The sequence below is a fragment of the Aptenodytes patagonicus genome, chromosome 6, assembly GCF_965638725.1.
Source record: "Aptenodytes patagonicus chromosome 6, bAptPat1.pri.cur, whole genome shotgun sequence".
NCBI lineage: Eukaryota > Metazoa > Chordata > Aves > Sphenisciformes > Spheniscidae > Aptenodytes > Aptenodytes patagonicus.
Window position 1 is genome coordinate 57439017 of NC_134954.1, and position 22733 is coordinate 57461749.

Genomic DNA, 22733 nt, shown 5'->3' on the forward strand with positions numbered 1-22733 from the left:
GCTATGCTGAGAGGCCAGAGAGACGTTCAGAGATTTGAACAGTCATTTAGTCCAGCGTTCTGCACAAACTCTCCCCCTCCCCACTTACCTCCCCTTATGTCTCTGTATGCCTTCCCTTCCATCACTGCTTTTGGCCTCATCACTTATTTAGGCTCTTTTTTCCCTCTGCAATGACCACCATGCACTGAAACCTCTCCCTTGGTTAGTACCCATTGCCAGTGGCTTCCCTGGACTCGAATTTCTCCTGAGGAGCCATTTCCATTAAGATGGCCTTAAGAAACGAGCTGTTTTGTAATGACTAAGTAACCGTGGGTAGCCTTAAAAGAAGGTTCATTATCAAGGTACTGCCAACCATGAAGCTAGCATCCTTCCCTGCAAGTTGCACATCCACTCCCTCTGTCAACTTAACAATCTTGTAAAGACTTCTTTGAGGCAGGGATTGCTCTTTCCATTACATTCCAGAACCAAGTAGCAGTCACCCATTTCAAGAATGCAACCAGCAAAACAGTGTCTCAGTCCATTATCTTCATCAAATGGCAAAAATATTCAGTCCGCCAGTATTTTGCTAGCAAGCATAGACTTTGCTGTGCCAGTAAGAAGGGGGGAAAAAAGCTAACTTTGAAGCATGCAGAGTTCAACAAGACCCAACCCTAATCTTATAGGGTTTTCTATATGTGCTTGAGAGTGAGGGGTTAATCTCCAATAGCATAACAATATCTAGTTATAAGCTATTGGCATTTTGAGGTTTTTTTTAGACTCCTGTAGATGACAAGGAAGAGTAAAATGTATTCAAATCCAGAAATATTTTTGATGCCTTTTGGAAATAATTTGGAAGGTGGCCATTTCTTTGTCATAATCCATAGTCACTTTCTGAAAACAGGAGATCACTTTCATCTGAGGAATGAATGATTAAACAAAACATATGAAGTTACTTCTATCATATCTGCTCCTGTTAGACACTGGCCAAGTTTTAAACCCCAGTGCAGCACCACAGTGCTCCTCACACAACCTCAATGTCTGCATGCACCATCAGTGCAACAGTGAACATGTTAAGGTTACGTGTAGATCAGCAGACACAAATGTAACTGCGTGTGCACCCATGTGTACGTAAGTGGGATCATATGATTCTTGGGGACAGCACTGGGAAAGCAGGAAGTGGGTCACTGTGACCTGGATGCCAAGTAGTCTACAGAAACCTCCTCCTTCAAACAGGCCCTGCAAAACAGCAGGTTGAAATGTGGAAATGAATGCTTTCAAACAGCAAGAATTACTGTGTTAAACAGCCTTAGGAAATCTGTGTTGTGGGTATGGGCAAGTATGGCAGAAGGTCCAGGTGCACTGAGGAAAGGGGCACAGAAGCTGCTGCTCCATCCCAGCACATCCCCAGTGAAGACAAGGGCACCTTAGCACAAGCTCTTCCATCATCACACTGCTTGTTTGCATCCAAGCCCTCATCTCTGCCATGCCACCAGAAATAAACAGCCTTATATACATTAATACCTCTTATAAACATTAATTTGACAATTGCCAGCACAGCAGCTGCTCTATTCTTAATGAAAAACACAAAGATCATCCTGCCCTTCCTCCCCCATTTCCTTTCCCAAGCTTCACAATCCCTTGCACTAATTCACAGAGTCTTTTCCTTCCTCCTCCAAACAATTGCTAGGGATATAATTATCCTTCCATTCATTTTGCAGGAAGTATTCCTCCTTCTATAAGCCTTGCTCTTCACCCACCCCTTATACTTCTTCCTAGGTTACATCCCCATTGGCCTGTCACACCTTTTTCAGTAGCTACTCCTGACTCCATAAGCCAAGGTTAGTTCTGGGAATCGCCACCTGGGTACCCAGAGCTGCACCTGTAGCAGCAAAAGTGGCAGCAAGGGCACACAGGGGACTTCCTTTCCAGGACAATGACCTACACCCTTAGCTGGTAGCTTCACTTCACCCTTACCTGAAAACCTCTGGAAAAATCAGGGCTCTTATTTTCATTGACCCAAGTTTTCCAGGCCTGTGTTACCTAGCACCAGCTAAAACATGAACGCAGACAAAGCACTTTGTAATCCAAAACCAAGACACAACAGCTGGATACAGGCAGCAGGGAAGGGACTATCGGGAAGCACCACTGCTCTGCACGGCCTCGCCCTGCTATCTGCTTTCCTAGGGGCAGGCTTTCTGGAGGCACTGTCACAAAGCAGAGTTGCAAGAGGGGCCTCCAAGGGAGCAATGAAATGGCTTTGCCACCATCTGAGCATGGGAAAGAAAGTCAGGCAACTCATCTGAAGAATGAAATGGCAGGGCAATGGTGACAGCGCCTTGGAGCAGCCAGGGGCTGGCCAGCCATTCAGCATGGCAGCAAGGGTGGAACAGGCCAGGACAGCCTCGGAGTGATATATTCTTTAGAATAAATAGAACTGCTCCCCTCTACCAGGACACACGTCTCTAATCCAAATCATGCCGAATATAAAATAACTTCTACAACCAAACAAGATGGCTCAGCTGCTTCCCAACTCCTTTCAATTTTCCTTCTCAGTCATAAAGAAATAAAGAGATACGAAGACTGCCATTCTTAATCATTTCTTTCTTCCCACAATATTCAGACCCGACAGCAACCAGTGCCCTAGCAGAGAGAATGCTGTTTACCAACATGCTGCATACAGCTCCTCAGCCAAGTTTTAGTTTATAGGACAGAATTGTTCAAAAAAATTACATTAGAGTACGTCCAGTGTTTTTGGCAAAATACAAACACATTTTGTTTGCCACAATTTACCACCTATATTGTTTTTCCAAAAGAATTTGTTCGTGCAGGTCAAGGAGTGAGTGAAAACACACAGATGGACTCAGTCCTTCAGGATGCACAACAGGGACTAAAGAGAAAAGGGATCCTATTGCTGCCAAGGACTCAAAGCAGCCTGGATTTCCTGCTTGTCGTCAGTCTGTTGTAGTCCGTGGACTCCAGCTATATAGCTTATAACCTTTTATACTCTAAAAGGTGAGTATATGCATGTGAGTTTGGTCCTCACATGCATTTCCCTGCTGCCCTTCCTGTAGCCCAGCAATCTTCCATCTCTTGTCATGCTAGGAAGAAAGTTAAAACTCAATGTTTACCAGCTCTAACCACCTCTTTTCTAAAGCTTCCCAGGCACAAGCAGCTCTGCAACACACACACACTCCACACAGGCTTTAACACTAAAATGCTGTGAGACTGGCAGCCACCCCAGCAGTGTGGGTCATCTAGGGACAAGAATGACTGAAATGCTTCCTGGTTTGCAGGGGCCAGTGAGGAGACACCAGATTCCCAAATCAGAGATGGGGAACACTTCAATCATAGAGTGGAAATACAGCTAAGTGATAAAACCTTCTTTCTCGAACATCAGCGGAGGCATGTGAAGGAAGGCCTTAGAAACTTCAGGTTTACACATCTGCTTCCCACAGCAATGGCCAGTGGTTTCCTTGGTTGTCACATAGAGTTCATAGCCCAGACTACCACCACTCCTCTAAGAAGGGGAGAGATCTCGCTCTCTAAGAAACATTATAGTCTATCCGCTCATTAAGAAATGATTGCTCAAAGCAACAAATATAATTATTTGATCTGCTGGACAAATTAAATGTGAATTTTTACTAGAATCACCTCCAGTTCCATTGTGACCCTGGAAATATTCTGAACTACTTTTTTGAAGGCTTAAGGGCAAAAAATGCAAGAAAAGTTGCTTCGATGGACCACTATCTGCTCCGGATATGAACTGCATACCCACTAATTAGAAATGCTGTCTGCACTGGACACCATCCATCTTGGAATATTCTTTGAAGAATTCACTACAGTATCTGGAAAGTTGTGATAGAGACAGATTTCTACAGCAATATACTCACAACGCTCACATAGATTTCTGTGTGAAGCTGTCTCAAAGCTTGAAAAAACTCAGACTGAAACACCCAGCTCCCTCCTCATTAAATGAAAGATAATGGTACATTTCCAGCTGGATGTCTGGAGAAAAAAAAAAACAACTCCCCCTCCCCCCCAAAATCCAGACTATACCAGGCAAGAAAGAAGTGTTAAACATTCACCAAAACAGAAGCAAAATCCAAATTATGCAAGTGGGGAGAAGCATTTGGATACCTTTTCCTAGAAAATGTGTGCTAGCATCTGGGCTAACTGCATAAACCATCAGCTGAGCTTCCACAGCAGAAGGCCGTCACACATCTGGTGATCTAGCTACCTATTCACAGTTTTGAAATATACCAAGCAGCAGCTCACTGCCTCCTGCAAGAATTTCGGTTAGCCAAGCAGAGCAAAGTATCTGGCACAAGAAGCAAGAGTTAATGGCACACATTGCAATTGCATACAATGACACCCATGCTTGTTCTCCTTGGTTCCTTAAATTGGATCAGACACAACAAAATCAATCTGGCTTGGTCAATGAGAAGGAGTTTAGACAAAATCAAAAAGCCTTCCACATCTCTAGGTACATAACACGGGTAATATTTGAGGTGCTACAGGTCAGTGGCTCAGTCCAATGTATTTAAAGGGTGATCACTACTTTGCCCTTTCTACTGGCTTGAACCTCACCAGATGCAATTGCATCTCCTTGCAGCTGGAACAAAGCCATACCCTGCCCGACACTGATGAAGTACCTTGGTTTTACCCAACTGCCATTCTTTCTTGCTGCTGTCATAGGTCTGAAGAAAGCCTGCACACACAGCTTTGCTGTTGTCTGAGAAACTTGGCTCCTTCACAAGCATCTTGTACCTAAGAACCAAACAAAATCTCATGAGACTATGTATGACAGTAACCCATCCCCCACCCCCCCAATCTTTTAACTCTAATTATCCTCCTCCCATTAGTCCTTCTTCCTCTGGGACCTCCCTTCTTCATGTTTGCCTTTCAATTTGGAAATTTCCATCCCCCAACCTTTATCTGTTCCTACCACACTGGCAATTATTGTTGCAATCCCAGTAATAAAATACAAACTCAACAGCATTCTTCAGCAAAGAACAACTTTGTCTTTCTGAAATGTGCTTTCATCAGACACAAGTTATTTTGTTCAGTATAGGGGTGGCATTTAATGCTCCAAGAGACAAAGGAAGCAATGTTCAATGGTCCCTTCTAGCCTTAAACTTCAAGATATCCTTTTGATGCAGCTAATTAAAAGAAATAATCACTCTTTCCAATATTAATCATCAACTATACTGTCCATTAAAATTTGCTTCAGCCTGCCAGATTAAAGGTTTTAAGTATGATATTTTCTTTTTACATATTATGACCAGCTGGGTTTCACAGCATCACACAAGCAAATCTATGGCAAAGCTACAAAAAAAAAATTTAAAAAATGGACCGTCTGGCTATTTTTCCATTCTGACTTTTACCCTAAAGGCAAGTCTCCAAAAGGACTTCCAAATGAGTCTATGATATGGGCAATAAGGGCATGGTTAGAAAACCATCCCACAAATGATCCATATCAGTAACAGCAGTTATAGAAGGAACAAACATATAGAATCGTATACCTTGGGGCTGTTACAGCATGTGGTACAATGATAGCAATTACCTGCTGAGAAAGTCCTGGAAAAGGCGCCGTATAGGGAAACCTGCTCTCCGAACTTTCACTGTCTCCAGCATCCCTGAGTACCGGAGCTGATTTAGCACCACATCTGGACTGAAGAGGTTCGGTGCCTACATAATGATCCAGATTCAAAAACAAATAAGAAGAGAGACAGAGTAAGTGTTGATCTTGGTATTACTTCTTTGCTGACTTGAACAGTGACTGTTTCTCTGAGCACAGTCAGTCACGGGCTGTATATCCCTTTCTCTGTAGAAAGTCAACCCTGCATATTTGGGCATGCCAGGTGAAAAGGGGGAAGTTTGGGTCAAGGGGAGAGCAACCTCGCAACACTGCATGGTGCAGAAAAAGGGACGAAAGGGAGTTGGGCAGATCCTGGAAAAAAACAGTCTGCAGACTGCTGTCATGGATCATGGCAGTAAAGCAATGATATAACACATTAACACATACAAAATGCAGAACTATGACTCAGTTCTCTTTGCAGTCTCTCTCCAGTCAAACTGGAGACAAACTGCAGAATTCCTTTCTGGCATAAAACCCCCATCAGGCTTTCCTCTGCCATATCATACACGGTTTCAAAACACACACAAAAAAATGATCAGTTCAGAGCTCCCCACACAATGTAGTTAGCAGCATATCCTCCCGTCACAGTTCACAATACAAGTGAGAGCCAGCCTGTCTCTAAGCACTGTGACTTGCTCATGAAGCGTCCACCTCCTCTGCCTGAGAGCCAGGGATCTGCAGGAGATGCTTCCTACCGCACAAGCTCTGCATTCCAGAACAAATTGTCTACAGGCACCACAAACAGGAGCAATTGCTTCTTCTACCACAGCTCTGGGCTCTGCACAAGCCTGGTTCATCTTCCAGGCTTCATAAGCACAGAAAGAGGCGGGAATGGCTATATCATATCATACTCAGCATGCAGTCTTTTCATCTGATTACCAGGAGGAGGGTGTATTTTTCCTCAACTATAAAACAACCAGAAGGAAAAAGGGAAGGTGAGGGAGAACTGCTCTTATGCTCAGTTTGGACCCTGACAGAGGCACCTGTCAGGCGTTTGTGCAAATGAGCGCTCATGAAGGCCTGTGTCGCATGCATATATCTTGCTGGAAGACAGACTTGCCTTTTCTGTATTTGGTTTGATGCAGCGGATGAAGAATGGGTTGGAAGTACTAAGCGTGGCCATCAGGGAATGGAGAGAATCCTAAAAAGCAGCAAGACAAAACCCAAAGGATCAGTCACTACAGGAGGGAAGTGGCTACATTTGATGCAGTAGGGTCTTCATGCAGCCCTCCCATTCCTAATGTCCTTTGACTCTGCCTATCAAAACTTTAATAACCGAGGAGATCCCTTCCTGTCTGAAACATACCCACAGTTAGTTTACTCTAATATTGTTTACATGGCCATCCTTGTTCTCAGAGCTGTATAGTTGATGTGAGTTATTTTTGCAAGTCTCTCAAACTTTAAATATAGGAAACTAAAACTGTGAAACTAACAGAAGGTTTGCAGGCAATCTAGGGGTGTGAGATTCATACCTGCAAGGTCACCCCAATAAGGTTTTATTGGAATTGCCACTATCCCTGTAAAAGATGTGGCCTAAAAGGACACATACACTTAGCTGAAACACCAAACCAATGTGAAAGATCAAAAAACCTCAAGAACTTCATATACTTAGCAAAGTATTCTTTTCCTCTGCCACCCTGCTCAGTCTTAGCATCTCACATTTTACACCAGACAGAAATCCTTGGGGCAGTGGCACTGTCTTTTTTTAGCACGACAACATTCCTGCATAGTGCTGGACACAAAACAAGGATGAATGACTCCTCTTGGCTGCAGGCCTTGCTTTACCCATCTGCTCCTCCCCAGAAGCCTGCTGCTCTCTTGGAAAACATCCTACCCTGAACTGGGAACTGACAGTCGGTCTGCGCCTCTGGGTGCCCATCTTCAGTGTCTCTTCACTGCAACGACTGCAGACTCTTTCGAAAAGGTCATAGATGAAGTCCAGCCTAAGGGAGAAGAAAAGACTTAAAGATGATGCAAGATACGCACCACCTGTGAGAAGATGGCTCTCATTCTCAGCTACTGCCCTGTCCCAGTGTGAAACACCTCATTTTTATTCCTGCTGTGCCACAGAGTGGCTGCATGAGGCAGTTCAGCTGGGCATTTCAGTGAGGAAATTAATACTTTCAATGCGGCTGCCCAGACTCCGTGGGCTGCCCTGAATGCCACACTCGGCTGCAAAGCCAGAAACCCCATCTCACACTGTCAAGCAGGATATTACACAAAGGAAGATCTCCATTCTGGCTAGGACACCTCCCCTCAGGCAAAACTACCTTGAAGGTACTCCAGCTAGACTGTGTGCTGTCATGCCCCTCCCAACCTAGCTCTCATGGCTAGCACCCATGACATGCTCATGCAATTGCAACCACAGCCCTTCTGTGGCCAGAGGACTTCTAGAGCTACCCTCAGTGTAGGTCAGCTCTAGTAAATCTTCCACCATTTTGCCACTCCTTAGACAGTGGTCCTGGTTCTTAGGAAGTTGCACAAAGTTCTCCAGCACTGCTTGTGCCAGTTTATTTTATGACTGCTTCTAGCAGAATTTCCCTTTCTGGCTTGTTGAAAAACCCTGAGTCCTTCTATTATGCCGGACAATGATGACCACAATTCTGGCTTCAAGCCCTGTGTAAAATGTTCCCCAGATGCCAGTGTCCAAGTAAGGCAGCTACGAGCAGCTCATACTTTCAGCTCCCTCAGGTTGTTTCAAGGCTGCTCACAGTGCAAACTCTGCAGCAGGGTTGAGAGAAGATGCAATTCTGAAACAGTCTCATCAGGCTGGAGCCCAAAGGCAATACATAGACTGTGGTAAGAGGCATCTGGTAGAGTTGCTACTCAAAAACTTCTAGGGTCCGCCATGTTATTAAATGCTTCTCTCCTTCTACTAGGCCCCACCTCTGTCTTTCAGACCTTGCTCAAGGTCAAAGACAGCTCATTTCTCTAGGGTCATGTTGCAGCACTGGGATATATTAGGGGCCATGCCCGGTCCCACAGCAAGGGCTCAGTCTGGCTCAGGATAAGGATGGGAGCTCTCCACTAACAAGCAGGCTGGAAAACAAGCAGCCTCTGTACAAAGGCTGGCATTTGACAGCATGGCAAAGAGCCTTGACTCGTTCAGGGGCAAATTTGCCATTGTTAGGACAGGGAGGTAAGAGGAAGAAGAGGAAAGGGAGAAGAGAGGAGGGAGAAAACTAGCATTGCCTGGAGGGATTTCTGTCACGCTTTTATAGGTCTTTTCAAAACTGGGACAACAGGAGCACTGATTAAATCTGTGCCTCATCTGACTTCTCCAGCTCTCCTTTCTTTTGCCAGGACACTTAAGCACAAAGAGAAGAATGATAAAGAATGATGCCTGATGCTCAGACAAAAGCAACTGCTTTCCTTGGTCTGGTTATTACATGAATGTGGCTTAGTCCAGCCAAACAGATGTGGCCTCCTCACAAGCATAAGGGGGGCATACCTGCTGTCTTTCAGCATGTTTAAAATGTCATCTCGAAAGGTATCTCTGTTCTTCTCCAGAAAGCCTCTCACATCATATAGCACCTGCAACGCAGACAGAGCCACTAGAACAATGCCGTACAAATCATTAAGCATTTCTACATTAACATGCCAATATACAAGACCTCCAGCAGAGCTACACAGTAACGATGCAGGCACGTGCCAAGATCTGAATTTTTGGGGTCAAAGAGCTCCAGAGCTCTGCAGTTACTGGCAAGAAAGTGGCTTTTAGCCATCAATTAAAAAAAAAAACAAACCACAAAACCCCCTCAAAAACAGGAGTGAAGTGAAACAGCTGCAGAGATTTGCCTGGGCTGTGTGTGTGGGGAAATCCTCTGCAAGGTGTGAGGTACTCCATTTGCTTCAGGAAATACTAACTATGCCACCCAATGCCCTGACCTCCCAACCACTAGTGCTCAGCAGATAGATATGATTCTAGGAGGACGTTAGCCCTTCTTTAGCGTGCAGGTGCCCTCCCTTGACACACCTCCATCTGCTCCATATCTCTCCACAACAAAGAGCAGCATTTAACCTTGAAGGCTTGGAGACCTTTTCTTTTTTGCAATAGGTATTTAGCCTTTTCTCCTCCTCCCCAAAAGTAAAATTTTCCTTGCGACTTTTACTTCGGGTTTTGTTTGTTTGTGAATGTCCAAGAAAAGACAACATGAATAACAGAAGTAAAGAGGAGTTTATCCCCCAAACCAAAAGTTACCTGAGAAACTGAAATAAACGTCCAAGCTGCAGAATATAGTACTGGAGAATGACATGCTATTGTAAGCCCATCACATTCCCTGTGCTCTGGTATGGGGCACTAACTGTGCGGAAACACACAGCTCTCAGAGATATTCTTGATTTTTGCAATCTAAAATCCAGGACCTCAAGCCCAAGATACACCAAGCATCTCACAGATACACCATGAACACCTACCTCCCCAGCATAATGTCTTATGCCAAACTGATGGTCTGTTACCCGAGGCTTCACGTAGTAGTGGTTGCTCTGAAATGAAAGAAAAAGAAGTTGTCTTATAATGCCGGTGTAAGAATAAATAGGCTCAGTCAGGAACTCTGCCATGACTATGACAACACTGGGATGGGCAAGGACCTTAGCTGTTTCAGAGCCCGACCACATCTGCTGCAGCTATCTGCAGTTACATTACAAATATGTTATTCCAGTAAGATGGAAAAATCCAGCCCTTCAAGGCATTCCTCATGTGAGCAAGGGCTTGCAGAATCAAGGTTGGGCAGGCATGCCATGGATGAAATGTTAATTCTTGCGTGTCTGACACCTGAGGAGACTGGGCTCCACACAAACCCTGTGGTGCAGGACATGGGATCAGGATGCAGGGAAGATGGCAGCTTTGCAGAACACCTACACATCTTTTCTTTGTCAAAGAAAATATCATACCAATCTCCTGTCTTCCTCTATATTTCATCTTTCTTTGCACCTCTCTTCCCCTTTTTTCAATATTCATTTTTTCTTTCTCTTACTAGCTGTTCTACTCTCTGATTTTCCCCCTCCTTTCTCTGTTCTATGAAAACCGTTAACTATGTAAGAACAAGCGTGCTGCTTGAGACCAATAGTCCACGCAGCTGAGTATTCTGCCTCCAGCAGTGGCTATATAGGGTACAGTAAGGATAAGGCAAGCAAATGATACTTTCATCCTAATACTCTCTCAAACTCCAATTATTTTCATGAGGCCTGCCTAACTAGTAACCCCAAGTGGATTTCTCTTTGAAATACTTGCCCATTCCACACCTGAACCCATGCAGACTTCCTGCATCCAGAGTGTCCTTTCGCAGGGAGCTCTCAACCAACCACACAGGGAACTACAGCTGGTTGGTTTTAAGCCTGGCTCCCTTTAGTGCCATTTGTCTTCTCTGAGCCATGTGTGACCTTTAAACCCACCACATCCCCCCTAAGTCATCTTTTCTCCACACTGCAGGGTCCCTTCAACATAGTTTTCCATAACACTGAAGCTGTCCCAGACCTGTTGTTTATCAGATCTGATATAACCCCTTCTTGAGTTGAGGGGCCCAGTGCTGTACACTGTTCAAAGTGCAGGTGATCCATGGATTATACAGTGCCATAACAATGTTTTCTGCTTTTATTCTGTTTCTTTCCTAGGAATTTCTAATACTTGATCTGGGTTTTTTATTACTACTGAGCACTGTGCTGATGTTTCCATGGAACTATCCATCACAGCATCTGTCTGGGTCTTGCTCCTGAAGAGCAGCGATCAGCTCAGGGCCCATCATTTCAAATGTGAAACTGGGACTGTTTTCCTTCAGACACACCATTTTACATTTACCTACACTGCTTTTCATTTTACAACCCAGTCTGTCTCATAAGGCCCCTCACAGTCCAGCCTTGCCCCATGAATCATCAAAAAACTGCCATCTCAGTGCTTGTATGGGACAGTCTTACAGGCCTCACTCCATTGAGGTAACTGACCATTTACATTCTGTGAATTTGCCCAATAGTGAGATAAGGATTACAGGCCTATAATTTCCTAGAATACTTTCTAAAAATTAAAATAATTTCCCACCTTCTCAGATACAAGTACTAAGAAAATTTTAAGTAAGATGTTGCACAATACTGTTAGTAATTCAGCTCTTTCATCTTCAAGTTCTCTTAGCAGTATTGGGTGGATGGCTTCTGACCCTGACAATTTGTTAGTGCTATTGAAAACTTTTTCATTGCCTTTTTTCCTTTTCAAATTGACCCCATTTCTTTGCTCTTCCCTTTCCCCAATCCAGTCATCTTTTTCCAGCCACAAACTTCCCTCTCTTCCACTCCAAACATGACTGTTACTGACTCTCTCATGTGGATTGGCACCCTCCTCTCCTCTCCCTCTCTACAAAGCCCATACATTTCACCCGTGCCTCCAACACTTCTGGTTCCTTCTCCCATTGCTCCCATTTGCTCCTCTCCCCAGTTGTATCAGAGGTCATATTCTCTTAAATCCCAGCTCTATGCTTTTCCTCCTTAAGCCTATTGCAATCCACAGAAAACACAGAGAAGAGGGCTAGTTCTCTTACAAGGTCCTTCAGGCTTTCCAGCTATGCTGGCTGGATGCCTTCCAGTGCTCTTCTGGCCAGCACTAGAGACTTTAACTGATACAAAAAACACTTTCACCTTTAAAAAATGCAAACCCTAGAGCACTATCTACTTCATTATTCCTCCCTGCACTCCAACTCCTCAGACTCTGCCATCTCTTGTAAGCTCCCTAGGGTTCCACATTAACTGCTATCCCCTCAAAGCAGACAGAGGTGACACTATGAACAGCTTAATCAAAAGGCTACTCAATGCACAGAAATCAACAAAAATAGCAACCAAAATGTTGTGGGGTATAAAGGAATGCAAAATAATACTAACAGTCTCATGCTGCTGTACAATAAACCACAGGTACTTTCTTACCAAGGGAACTGCATTCTGGTCTGATTATTTATCTCAGAAAAGAATAGAGAAAAGATGTAGAGGAGTTCAGAGACAAACAGCAGAAAGAAGGAGGAGCTTTGAAATTTCTCCATTTGGAGACAAACTGAAGAGGTTGGGGCAGTTCAGAAAGAAAATTCAAAAGAAGTGGTGTATTAAAAATATTCATAAGTTCTATATTAAAAGTTAACAAAATACCAACAACAATAAAAAAGGTAAATCAGGCATTCTCATATACCTTGACCTCTAATACAAGGGAAAGCCACAGCGGACTAAATTGAAGGCATCAATTTAAGCCTAAAGAAAGGAAATATTTCCACAAAACTATGCGTAAATAGCCAACCAGAAGTCATTGCTATTGTGTCCAATTTGTAGTCATGAGTATTGCTAGCAGAGTTAGATGCAAATATGAAAAATGAGGATATCTGCATCTATGCCAATTAAAAAAAAATTGTCTGATAAAGGATACAAATTTGTATGTTTTCAGGCTTGGATGAAGCCTGAATTAGAGGCCTAGGAAACATATAAGCTGACAATGTTCTTACTAAAGTAGTAAATTATTCCCTAAGTGCATGCTATAGGGTTTAATATGTTTTGTTTTCAGTCTATTTGCTATTAAGAACAGAGTGTTGGCTGTACTAGAGACAGGGTAAGAGATTGCTACAGCAATCTCACTGTGGTTTCTGTGTCCCCAGGATAACTTTCTGACCTGCATGAAAAAGCCCTTCTACTGCTGTGTGCAGAATACAAGAGGAGGAAAGAATTTAATTAATTAGGAACAATAAGAGAACTTTCATTAAAAGTCATGAAACAAAAGCCATCCCCAGCCCCAGGAGACAGAGATTTGATGTGCTGTGGAGCAGACTCCTGTGAGTCAGCTGGCAGGAGAAACCCAAGCACACTGTGCAGCCGCATCCTGTGCCTGGGGTGCTGCCTCGTGTCCCGTCACAGACCAGCAGAACCTGACCTCCATCCCATGCTACAAATTCAAATCTCCTCTACCCATAGCCTGTGGAAGGCACGCTCCCTCTCTCTATGTGTGCAAGAGACCATTTGCAGGTTTCTTCACATACTACTTTTGTTCAGTGCAGCCTTATTAAACACACGCAGGTTTGGGCCTAAGGCATTTTAGATTTCCTGCACAAAGCACATTTTTTACATCAACAAAACCTTCACTTTCGTTTTTGAAATGCTGATGGGGCTAACATACTGATTATTTGCCTGTCGGGTTATTTTCTTACTTACCATATGCTGGCTGTGAAGTTTTTCCAGAAGGGTGTTGTCTGTGCCTTTGGGGAACCGACTCTCTTCATTCACCAAAGCCAGTAGACCCAGTTTCTACAGCCAAACAAGAGACAGGCTTTTACAGTCAGCAAAAGCTCTAACTACACAGCACCAAGCCAAGAACTGGAGATCTGGACAGCACATTGAGCAATAACCCCTGAGTTAAATCCAGCAAAGCTCGAACTGAAAGCAGAATTCTGGCCTGTCAATACATTCAGCAAGCACAACATAAGTAGAGATTATTTATAAAAAATTCACATTAAGGTTTTACTTAAACGCTGCTCCCTGTCTAAAACTATGACAACCCTCCCTAAGCTTACTCTCAACAATGAGCAGAGATCTGCTTTCTTGAGCTGGGACTATGGCTAGAACAGCTCATACTTTTGCCAGGTCACAATGGGAAGAGATTCTAAGCAACTACTTGTTTTTAAAACCAAGAAACCCCAGGGAAGGTCTCCAGACAATCACCAGCCCCCGCTGTGATCCCTGGAAAGTGTCACAGATAACTGCTCACCTTCTCGATAAGGTCCAGGCACTCTGCATTATCCATCCAGTCAATGGCTTCCCAGTTTATCCCTTCCCTGACAGTCAAGAACAAACAGAACAAAGATGTGAAATGCAAGATCCAATGCCCTGAGGTGCAGGAGAACAGAAGCAGCTGAGCACGACAGCTGTCCCGAGACTCAAGACAATTTGCAGGAATTAGGCTTTGCCATGGCTGAGGAAAAAGAATAGGACACACTATGCACTGCTAACACAAGGAGATGGAAGTAGGACACAGCCTTTCTTATCCATCCCGGTGATTTAGACTGATGCTTATCTTGTAGTCATTGAGCAAATTCCACACCAAGCACTAAGAAATTGTAGTTGTTCTCAGTTGCTCTTTCAGGAGTGATGAGCATCAGCCCAAGTGGTGGTGATGATGGACAGTTTGCTACACAGCTTCAAGAGTCAACTGCTGACCCACCAATCTGGAAAGCAGGCCTGAAGCACATCTGCCAGAAGACTGAACCACAATTCATTGGTCCACCAGAAGAAGAGACAGGAGCAACTTTTCAGGGAGAGTTTTGAAGAGGGTGACACAGATAAGCTTTGGTCTGACATGCAGGGGACCTACAGGGTGGCCCTGCATCTTTCAGAATGGGAGCTATGTAGGTACAGCAGTGCGATGTGTGCTTTGAAAATCATTCATGAAATTCTGTAAATCTGTGCTGAATATGTTTTCCCCGCCTCTTACCACCTTCTTATACTCCCATAATACAGGCCATTTCTGTTTTCAGAATTCAGAGAAGCCTGGGAATAACTCTTGCTCAGGAATCCAAGGAAGACTGCAGGTTATGTGTGAAGCTACTTACTGACATTCTGATACAGACACCTTTCAGGTGAAGGCTAACATTTTGAAGATAGTGAAGCTGTTGTCTACAAACCCTTCAGCCTAGGCTTCATACTTTCAGGTTCAAAGCATTCAGAAACCTGTGTGCAACAGTTGGAAGCAGCAAACCGGAATAATTTCTGAAGAATGGAAAGAACTATCTATCCCCCACAGGAAACAGAATATCTTATCCACTTAATGACAAAAAAATATCAGTTCACAGTGTTTCAGATTTTTGCAACAATGGGTGTCAGACAGGCCATATATTTTTACAGAAAGACCTCTTGGATTCCTTCTAAGAGCAAGAAGACCTTCCAGAATTGAAGGGAGCAGTTTTCTGAAACAAATCAAATCACAAATGAATCAAGTTGTCCCTAGTGCCATAGACCCCTTGTCTAATCGAATGATGAAATACTTGGAGCTACTTACTAAACCTGAGGAAGCAGAGCTGATACTGTGAAAGACGAGCTTTAATAACATCACCCTAGAATAACTTGATGAGTAGTCAATAATAAAATTCTCTTGTTCTTTCCAGAGTTCAGCCACAGAACTTAAACTCCTATGTAATCATCAGGAAAAAATCTTTTGTCACGATGATACCATTCTTAACACAAGCTTCCTGCAATGGTGGGATTGGCCTGAGAAGCGAGTGAGTGCATAAATAGCCTTGCAGTTTTGTAATCTTTAGAATTTCATGAATTGCCTATTCAACAGCCTCCTTTTACAAGGCTGCTCTCATTTGCCCTCACTGACCCTATTCAATTGCTTCATTCACAAACATAAAGGCTTCTGTTTCAGAGCAAGAACTGAATTATTTGTCTAGCAGCCTTCTCTAGAAGCAGAAATACTCTAGAACATCCCAGGTACTTCACAAAATACAATCCAATATGAAGCCCACGGAAGAGAAACAGCTGTGCAGAAGGCTCCATGCTCTTTAAGCTCAGGAAACAGCCCGATTTAAATCTCCTTGCTGAGGAAAAGAGCCCTTTTCACAGCAAAGGAATCTCTAGGACAGAAAGAGCTGTCGGGTATCTATCCATCTATCTTTAGGGACTTTACTTTTTGCACACCAAGATTCCACCCGCATAACAACACCACTACCTTAGGTAAATCATTGCTGAAGTCAGTAATAAGGACAGTGACCATGTGTTCTAATGGGTTAAAGCCCAAGATCTTCCAATTCAGCTGAGAGATAGAAGGGAATCTTTTGTTTGGAGACAAGTGACCTATGCTGGCAAAGCACATGGACAGCGCTTACAGACACACATCCACAGTCAGGGTTGCACTAAGGCCCAGCTGCCTCTCCTGCCTTAGCAGTACGGACTGGCGACCACAAAGGAGGAATGATGTCCTGCATTCTACCACCCATGAAAGCAATGGGGGGCCACTCCCTCCATTTGTCACCTGTTGTACTCCAGCTGCTCCAAGGAGAAGATGTGTTTGTTGAAATATTCCTGGAGTTTCTCATTTGCATAGTTAATGTTAAACTGCTCAAAACGATTCACCTGTAAGAAGAAACAAAGATTATAAAACTCAACATTCTTGTCCCTGGGCTCTAAAAGAATCTGTAACAGCAATGGGGAAGGTGCCAGGCCTGGAATAAAGCCAGAGCGCATAGAGGCAAGGAGCTTCAGATGGATATGAGGAGGAGAGTATGGGGAGGTCCACTAGGAGAGCAGCTTTTGTAGCTCATGCAAGGTTAATTCAGGAGGCCTAAATGGTAGTAAAGGATGCTAAAGACAATCAAATTTCTCTTCTTCTTAGGAAGAAAGAAATATAATTCCCTAAGTGTTAGGTCACTGGGCTTTCTCTTCTGTGAAATATCTGAGCAGTCGCTATATGGCTGCTCAACATACATCCCTCATCAGTTGCAATCAGAAGCATTACACAAAAGATTCTCAACACGAGACAAAACAGATGTAAACAAACAACGTGCACGTAGGAGTTGGACATTTAATTTGTATACAAGTCAAAATTTCAATATTACCTATCACAGCACATCTGCTTAGGGCCTGTGTCACAAACCAGACCTTGAACACCAGCCTACATTAATATAGGTGGCAGAAATGGGCAGCTAAATATATCTTGCTGCTCCCAGAGGGAAGTGGCAGTGGAGAAATCCCAGAATGCCCTATGCTAACCTAAACAGGATACAAACCTACCAAAATTCCTTCCCATTTGTACTGACATCTCCAAAACCAACCCACCCTGCAAAGACAAAATCCTGACCTGAAAGTTCTCGAAGCCAAAGATATCCAGGATGCCCACAGACTTAAAGTTTTCCTTGCCTTTGATCTTCGTATTAATCTTGCTAATGAGCCATGAAAAACACTGGGAATACAGCGCCATAGAGAGGGAGTCCCTGGAGTCAGCTGCCTGTAAATGCAGAGAGAAAAAAATGAGTCACAGGGAAAAGAGAAGGCACCACAAATCTCTATGGGACTTCAGATTCCTCCACTCCTCTTTAGATGTCTCAGCCTCTGTACTGGTTGTGCACGGTGCAGTATTTACATGTACAGTCAACATTCAAGTTTGCAAAAAGCCCAGCCACACACAGATGTACCATAAATGACCTTTGGGTAACTGAACTTGAGAGGCTGAAGAAGTAGCAAAATCACTGACATCTTTCGGAACAAGTGCTGGGGCAGGGAAGGTGGCAAAATACCTCATGACTAAACCCACAGCAGTCATTTGTATCACCTGAGCCAACATTTGCAGTGACAGGCAAGGTATCTCGGTTCAGTACTCCTAGTAGAGCTGTCAAACGGGTGTCCACTCAGTTTTTCAAAAACTGCTAGGGCAGGATTTAATATTCTATCACCAAGTTAGCCTCAAAAATTCCCTCTCCAAAACATTCCTGCAAACAGCATTATCTTACTAGAAGCCAGGGTAGGCCAGCCAACAGCCAGGACACATGCCCCAGAAGAGCATGGGTTGAGAGACCTTTCTGGAGCTGACCCAACATCCCATGCAGCAATCATAACTAAGTGTCAGAGGTGGAAAAAATAACTTAAATTGTGATCACTAACAGGCAGTAGATAATTGGGTGCATGTAAGTGTGTGGATGAATGTCCAAAATTGAACTTTTGAAATCTCAAGCAAAAGCCTGCTACTTGATAGCTGTAACAGGAATGGGCTGGTTGTAAGTTTTGATAACATTTGGACTAAACAAAAGTGGCATGCCCCAAATCCTCCAATTAATAAAGAGACATGAGACAGAATCACTAATTAAGAGGCTGATCGCATGCTGTCCTTCTGCACATAATACTATTTAGACTGGGAAACCAGAGCTTAGGGTTCTGGAAAGAAGAGGAGACCCAAAATAAGGGTTCCCATAAAGAAGACATGATCCCAGAGAGTAGAAAAAGGGGCCAGGAAAGAAGGCAGCAAAAATCTTGACTGGAAGAAAGATGCTGGAAGTGGGGAAAGATCCTGGAGATTAGAGACACGTGGAGACAAATGTCAGGGTATGCCCAAGGACCTTGGCTGGTAGCTCCTGAGACTGGTAACTGCAAGGAGCTACACAACATGAACCAACAAAGCTTCCTACCTGACCCTCCTGGACAAGCAGCAGTCTTCCTACTGGGAAAATAAGTTGACATCTAATGAACGTAATGCTGAGGGGTGAGTGAGCAAGTGTGTGAAATAATCAAGTAGGGTAAAAACTATAATCTTGTCATTTCATAAATAAACCACAGTATCTAGATCAATTACAGGTCATTTACTCTCTCACCTGTGACACCAGGGTAATTCCTTCAGTAGACCTGACCAGCAATGACAGAGATCTTCTAAATGCACCCTCATCCTCTTCAGTTTTGCAAGCCTGAATAACGTGACCTCTCCTGTTCTGCTTTGTTAATGGCACAGGCCAACTGCCTCTGAATCTTCCCAGCCCCTCTCAGCAAGCTCCTGAGGCCCAGCCTGCAAGATCTTCCTTTTCACCCAATCTCACTGTTTTTCTCCTCCTTTCTCTTCCTGGATAGTATCTCTTCTCCAGCAGCCAAAGGCCTACGACACACAGCAACCTCCCTTATCCACAGAACAGAACATTCCAAAGCATGGGCACACACGCCTTTTCTGGGTATTTCTTCTCTCTATCAGATCTCAGTCAGGACTGAGAATGCCCTCAAGGCCATGCCTCTGGAGTGTCTCTGGCTACACAGTAAGGTAGACTCATTTTCCAGGAACAGGACCTCCCCATCCAGCTGTAAGCAAAGCTGCTTTCCCCACAATACGGCTCAAATGAGATTCTCAAAGGCTCCTTTCATCCTCCCAGCTTTGCCCGCCTTCAGGCCAGTTCATCCATTCAGCCCGCTGAAATGTCAAAGCTCAGATGGGCAACGAGCCCGTTACACAATGAGAAATCCCTGGCAGCTCTATCAATGCGTTCCTGCAGCAACAAGTGGGAATAGGTAGGCACAGTACATGAGGATTTAAGCGGGAAGTCTTTATGGGCCCAGTGTTGAGTGGAACAGGTTCACCTAGTAAAGACGGCTAAGTAGTAGCATCTACTTGCTATAACAATTTTTTTGCAGTCTTCGTACTTCACTGGGCTGCAAGCAGTAAGTGTAGGGTCCAACATGCACAAATGTCAGGAATAGCTATACTATCAGGGAAAGCTCTGTTCAGGGAGACTCTTGTAAATCCTACAACTGTGCACTGTTGCTCTGGACTGCATGGAGTGTCTCTGGCATTGTTATCCATCCTTGTGCACTGATATAGAAAGGTGTAGCTTATTTAGGACAGACAGCTGAGAAGAGGAACTGTGGTACTGGATACCGAGGATATCTACTACAGACTATAGGCTGAAAAATAAATGTCACACAATTTTATTGCAAAGAAAGGTCACAGACTGTGAAAAAAGATACCATTTCTTAAAGGCAAAGCTTAGTTTCTGATATATTAGCAGGTGTGTTCACAGCAAGAAGCAACTACTCTGCTGAAATGAGCACTGCTGAGACTTCAGCTTGAATACGGTGTCCAGTTATAGGCACTCCACTTCTTGAAAGATGTGGGAAAACAGAGACAGAAGAAGAAGAAGAGGTTTAGAAAATTACTTGTAAGGAAACTTTGAAGGAATTGGATCGTTTAGCTTAGAAAGAGAACACCATGTGAAAAACTTCACAGAAGCGGAAGCTTATAAGGTGGACAGCTGGGATGTCAAAGGTAATCTAAATAGGAGGAAAATCTTTTCAGCTCCAGAGTCCACTGCAGCTAGAGCAGGATACTTAAAGAGGCTGTGAAATTCCTTCCATGGGAAATCTGAAGGAAAGTTAGACAGACATCCGTCAGAGACAGCCTAGTAACTCTGGTTTCTCTGCCAGTGTAGGGGTTGGATTGATAACCCTCTGCAGTCTGTGCCAGCACAAGATTTCCATTACAGATGTTCATTTTGCTGTAACACGATGCTTATTCCATCCTAGCAATATTATTCCTTGTTTCCCAGTGTCTTGCATTTATTAATGACAGAAGATTTTCTACAGTTATTTGTGCATGGACCTAAAACACCAAGAGTGCCCTCAAGTGATCAACAACACCACAAGTTAAAGTTAGTAGGCACAACACTGTAATGAACCACAGAGAAATGTAATAGATAAGCAGGACTGGCTCCAGCATGCAGTACAGGTTCAGAAGATGAGAACTACGTATCAGTTTATTTGGTCCTCCTTTGCTGTTGTATGGATACACAAAGAAGCTACTGTGGGGTAACAACCTACCATCTGCCAGATGTTTCATGGTAACTGTGTGCAAGCTTTTATCTTCCAGTAAATGCAGCGTAACCTGGGAGTTCTGCAAGGTAAAAGCATGCACATATGCAATTACCACAAAGCATCTGATGGACCTTCTGCGTGACACTAGCATGACCAATTCCTGGTGAGTGAAGGTGACTTAAAGCCAGTATTGTGCATTGCCATTTGCAAGTGAACTCCCCTGTAAAGCCTAAAAAGCAGGGTCAACACTGGGACCTGAACTAGCAATAAGGGCAAAATACTTGGACACAGCTGAGCACTTAGGGGGTGTAAGAGGAAACCCTGAACTTGAATGGATGATACAAGAGGGATACAGAGGGCCTGGAAATGCAGAAGTGGCAGAAGCAGTAGCATACACTAGGACACTTACCTGCTCCACAGTGAGAGGGGAGCTGATCTCTTCCCCACGCAGAATCATGGACCTCTGCGTCAGTACTTCGGAAAGCTGGAAGGCGTCTAAGCCCAGGAGGTCACTGGCAATGTTCAGCACTAGTAACAAAGGAGGACATACTTTTTTCTCCTGCGTGGATCCCCATCACTCATAGGGGATCCATATTCTGCAGCTCGGTGAGGAAATCCCAGGGACTCCTACAACGCAAGTGACTAAGCCCCAGCACAAAATGTGCTCCCCTTTTCTTAATTCTCTTTGGCATACCAAAAGCTGTAAGCTCACATATCCAGTCTAAGGCAGGGTCAGCAGCCGTTACGGGCCACAGTCAGACACTCATATGTCAGCCTTTCTGCTGACAACAGGAAGAGCAAAGCACTCAGCACCAGCAAAATATTTATTGAATGAGAAGATATGTTTTCCTAAAGGCATAATAGTGCAGTCTGAGCGTGGGATCGCTAAACTTGGATGTCAAGAAGAGAGGTAACTAACTTAAGACTTGAAGCACTTGTATATATTTTTTGCTTCTGTCTGTTTAGGGATTCATTTTACCAGACCAGCTCAGATTGGATAACTGTAACAGAGTGCACGCTAGCAGATGCTTCAAAGGAAGATATGGGGAAGTCTGTAACAGACTACTTTTATCTCAAACTCCTCCCTGTTCCTATTTCTTCCTGCTCCTTCAATGCAAGAGAGAAACTGTGAGACTGTGGACTCAGTCTGAGAGTATCCAGGAGAACAAACGGATCACAGGGCCACAGCCCAACTAAATCATACCGGTGAGCCATGCATCCTGTGGCAATGCTTTTGCAGAGTTAAACTGCAGGGAATCTGCTGGCAAAGGCACTGCAGACCAGCACAGCAGAGGGAGAAAGGACGATGGAGTGAGCTTTGTTGGGGGCCTTAGGGGGCTTTGCATGGTCTACCAAGTTGCTAGGGTCCCACTTACCTGCTTTCGTTGTAACCTGGGCCCCGCCAGCTGTCATGAATTCAATATTTCCCAGATGAAGTGTGCCAGAAAGAAGCTTGAAGATGTCTCTGATTTCTTCAGTGCTGAAGTCCACCACCTTCATGGCAGTCTATGCAAAACCATACAGCTAACGTTGGCTGTACGTACAGCCACAGTACAATGCAACCACCACACTCACACCCAGCCCATATAAGACGTAAAACTCAGAATTATAGTCATCATGAATCAAAGTGAAACTGGGGATGGCACAGCCCCTCTCTCAGCTATACATCTGTCAATGATCTTCACTGTCTCCCATTCTCTCCTTCATTTACCCTATCCCCATCTAAGGCAGGTGGGCATTTGCCCTATCCTCAAGTTGGACTTTGCTGCTGCCGTTGCCTGTCTGTCACAGGAAGAATGTGTTTGTCTGTGCCTGTGTGAGGAAA

The 22733-nt window shown here is 44.1% G+C and overlaps 1 protein-coding gene across 3 annotated transcripts in view; it reads right to left on the reverse strand.

Moving 5' to 3' along the window:
• The window catches only part of LOC143162415 (unconventional myosin-X-like), a 94599-nt gene that overhangs the window by 37326 nt on the left and 34540 nt on the right, over window positions 1–22733 (reverse strand). For all 3 annotated transcript variants that reach the window (XM_076342789.1, XM_076342790.1, XM_076342791.1), the window contains 12 exons: window positions 22285–22414; window positions 21318–21436; window positions 17427–17573; window positions 16602–16702; window positions 14340–14406; window positions 13787–13879; window positions 10034–10102; window positions 9069–9151; window positions 7452–7560; window positions 6678–6758; window positions 5543–5667; window positions 4632–4746 (listed from right to left, as the gene is read on the reverse strand). In XM_076342789.1, coding sequence (XP_076198904.1) covers window positions 4632–4746; window positions 5543–5667; window positions 6678–6758; window positions 7452–7560; window positions 9069–9151; window positions 10034–10102; window positions 13787–13879; window positions 14340–14406; window positions 16602–16702; window positions 17427–17573; window positions 21318–21436; window positions 22285–22414 — 1239 coding nt within the window. The remainder of the gene's footprint in view (window positions 1–4631; window positions 4747–5542; window positions 5668–6677; window positions 6759–7451; window positions 7561–9068; window positions 9152–10033; window positions 10103–13786; window positions 13880–14339; window positions 14407–16601; window positions 16703–17426; window positions 17574–21317; window positions 21437–22284; window positions 22415–22733) is intronic.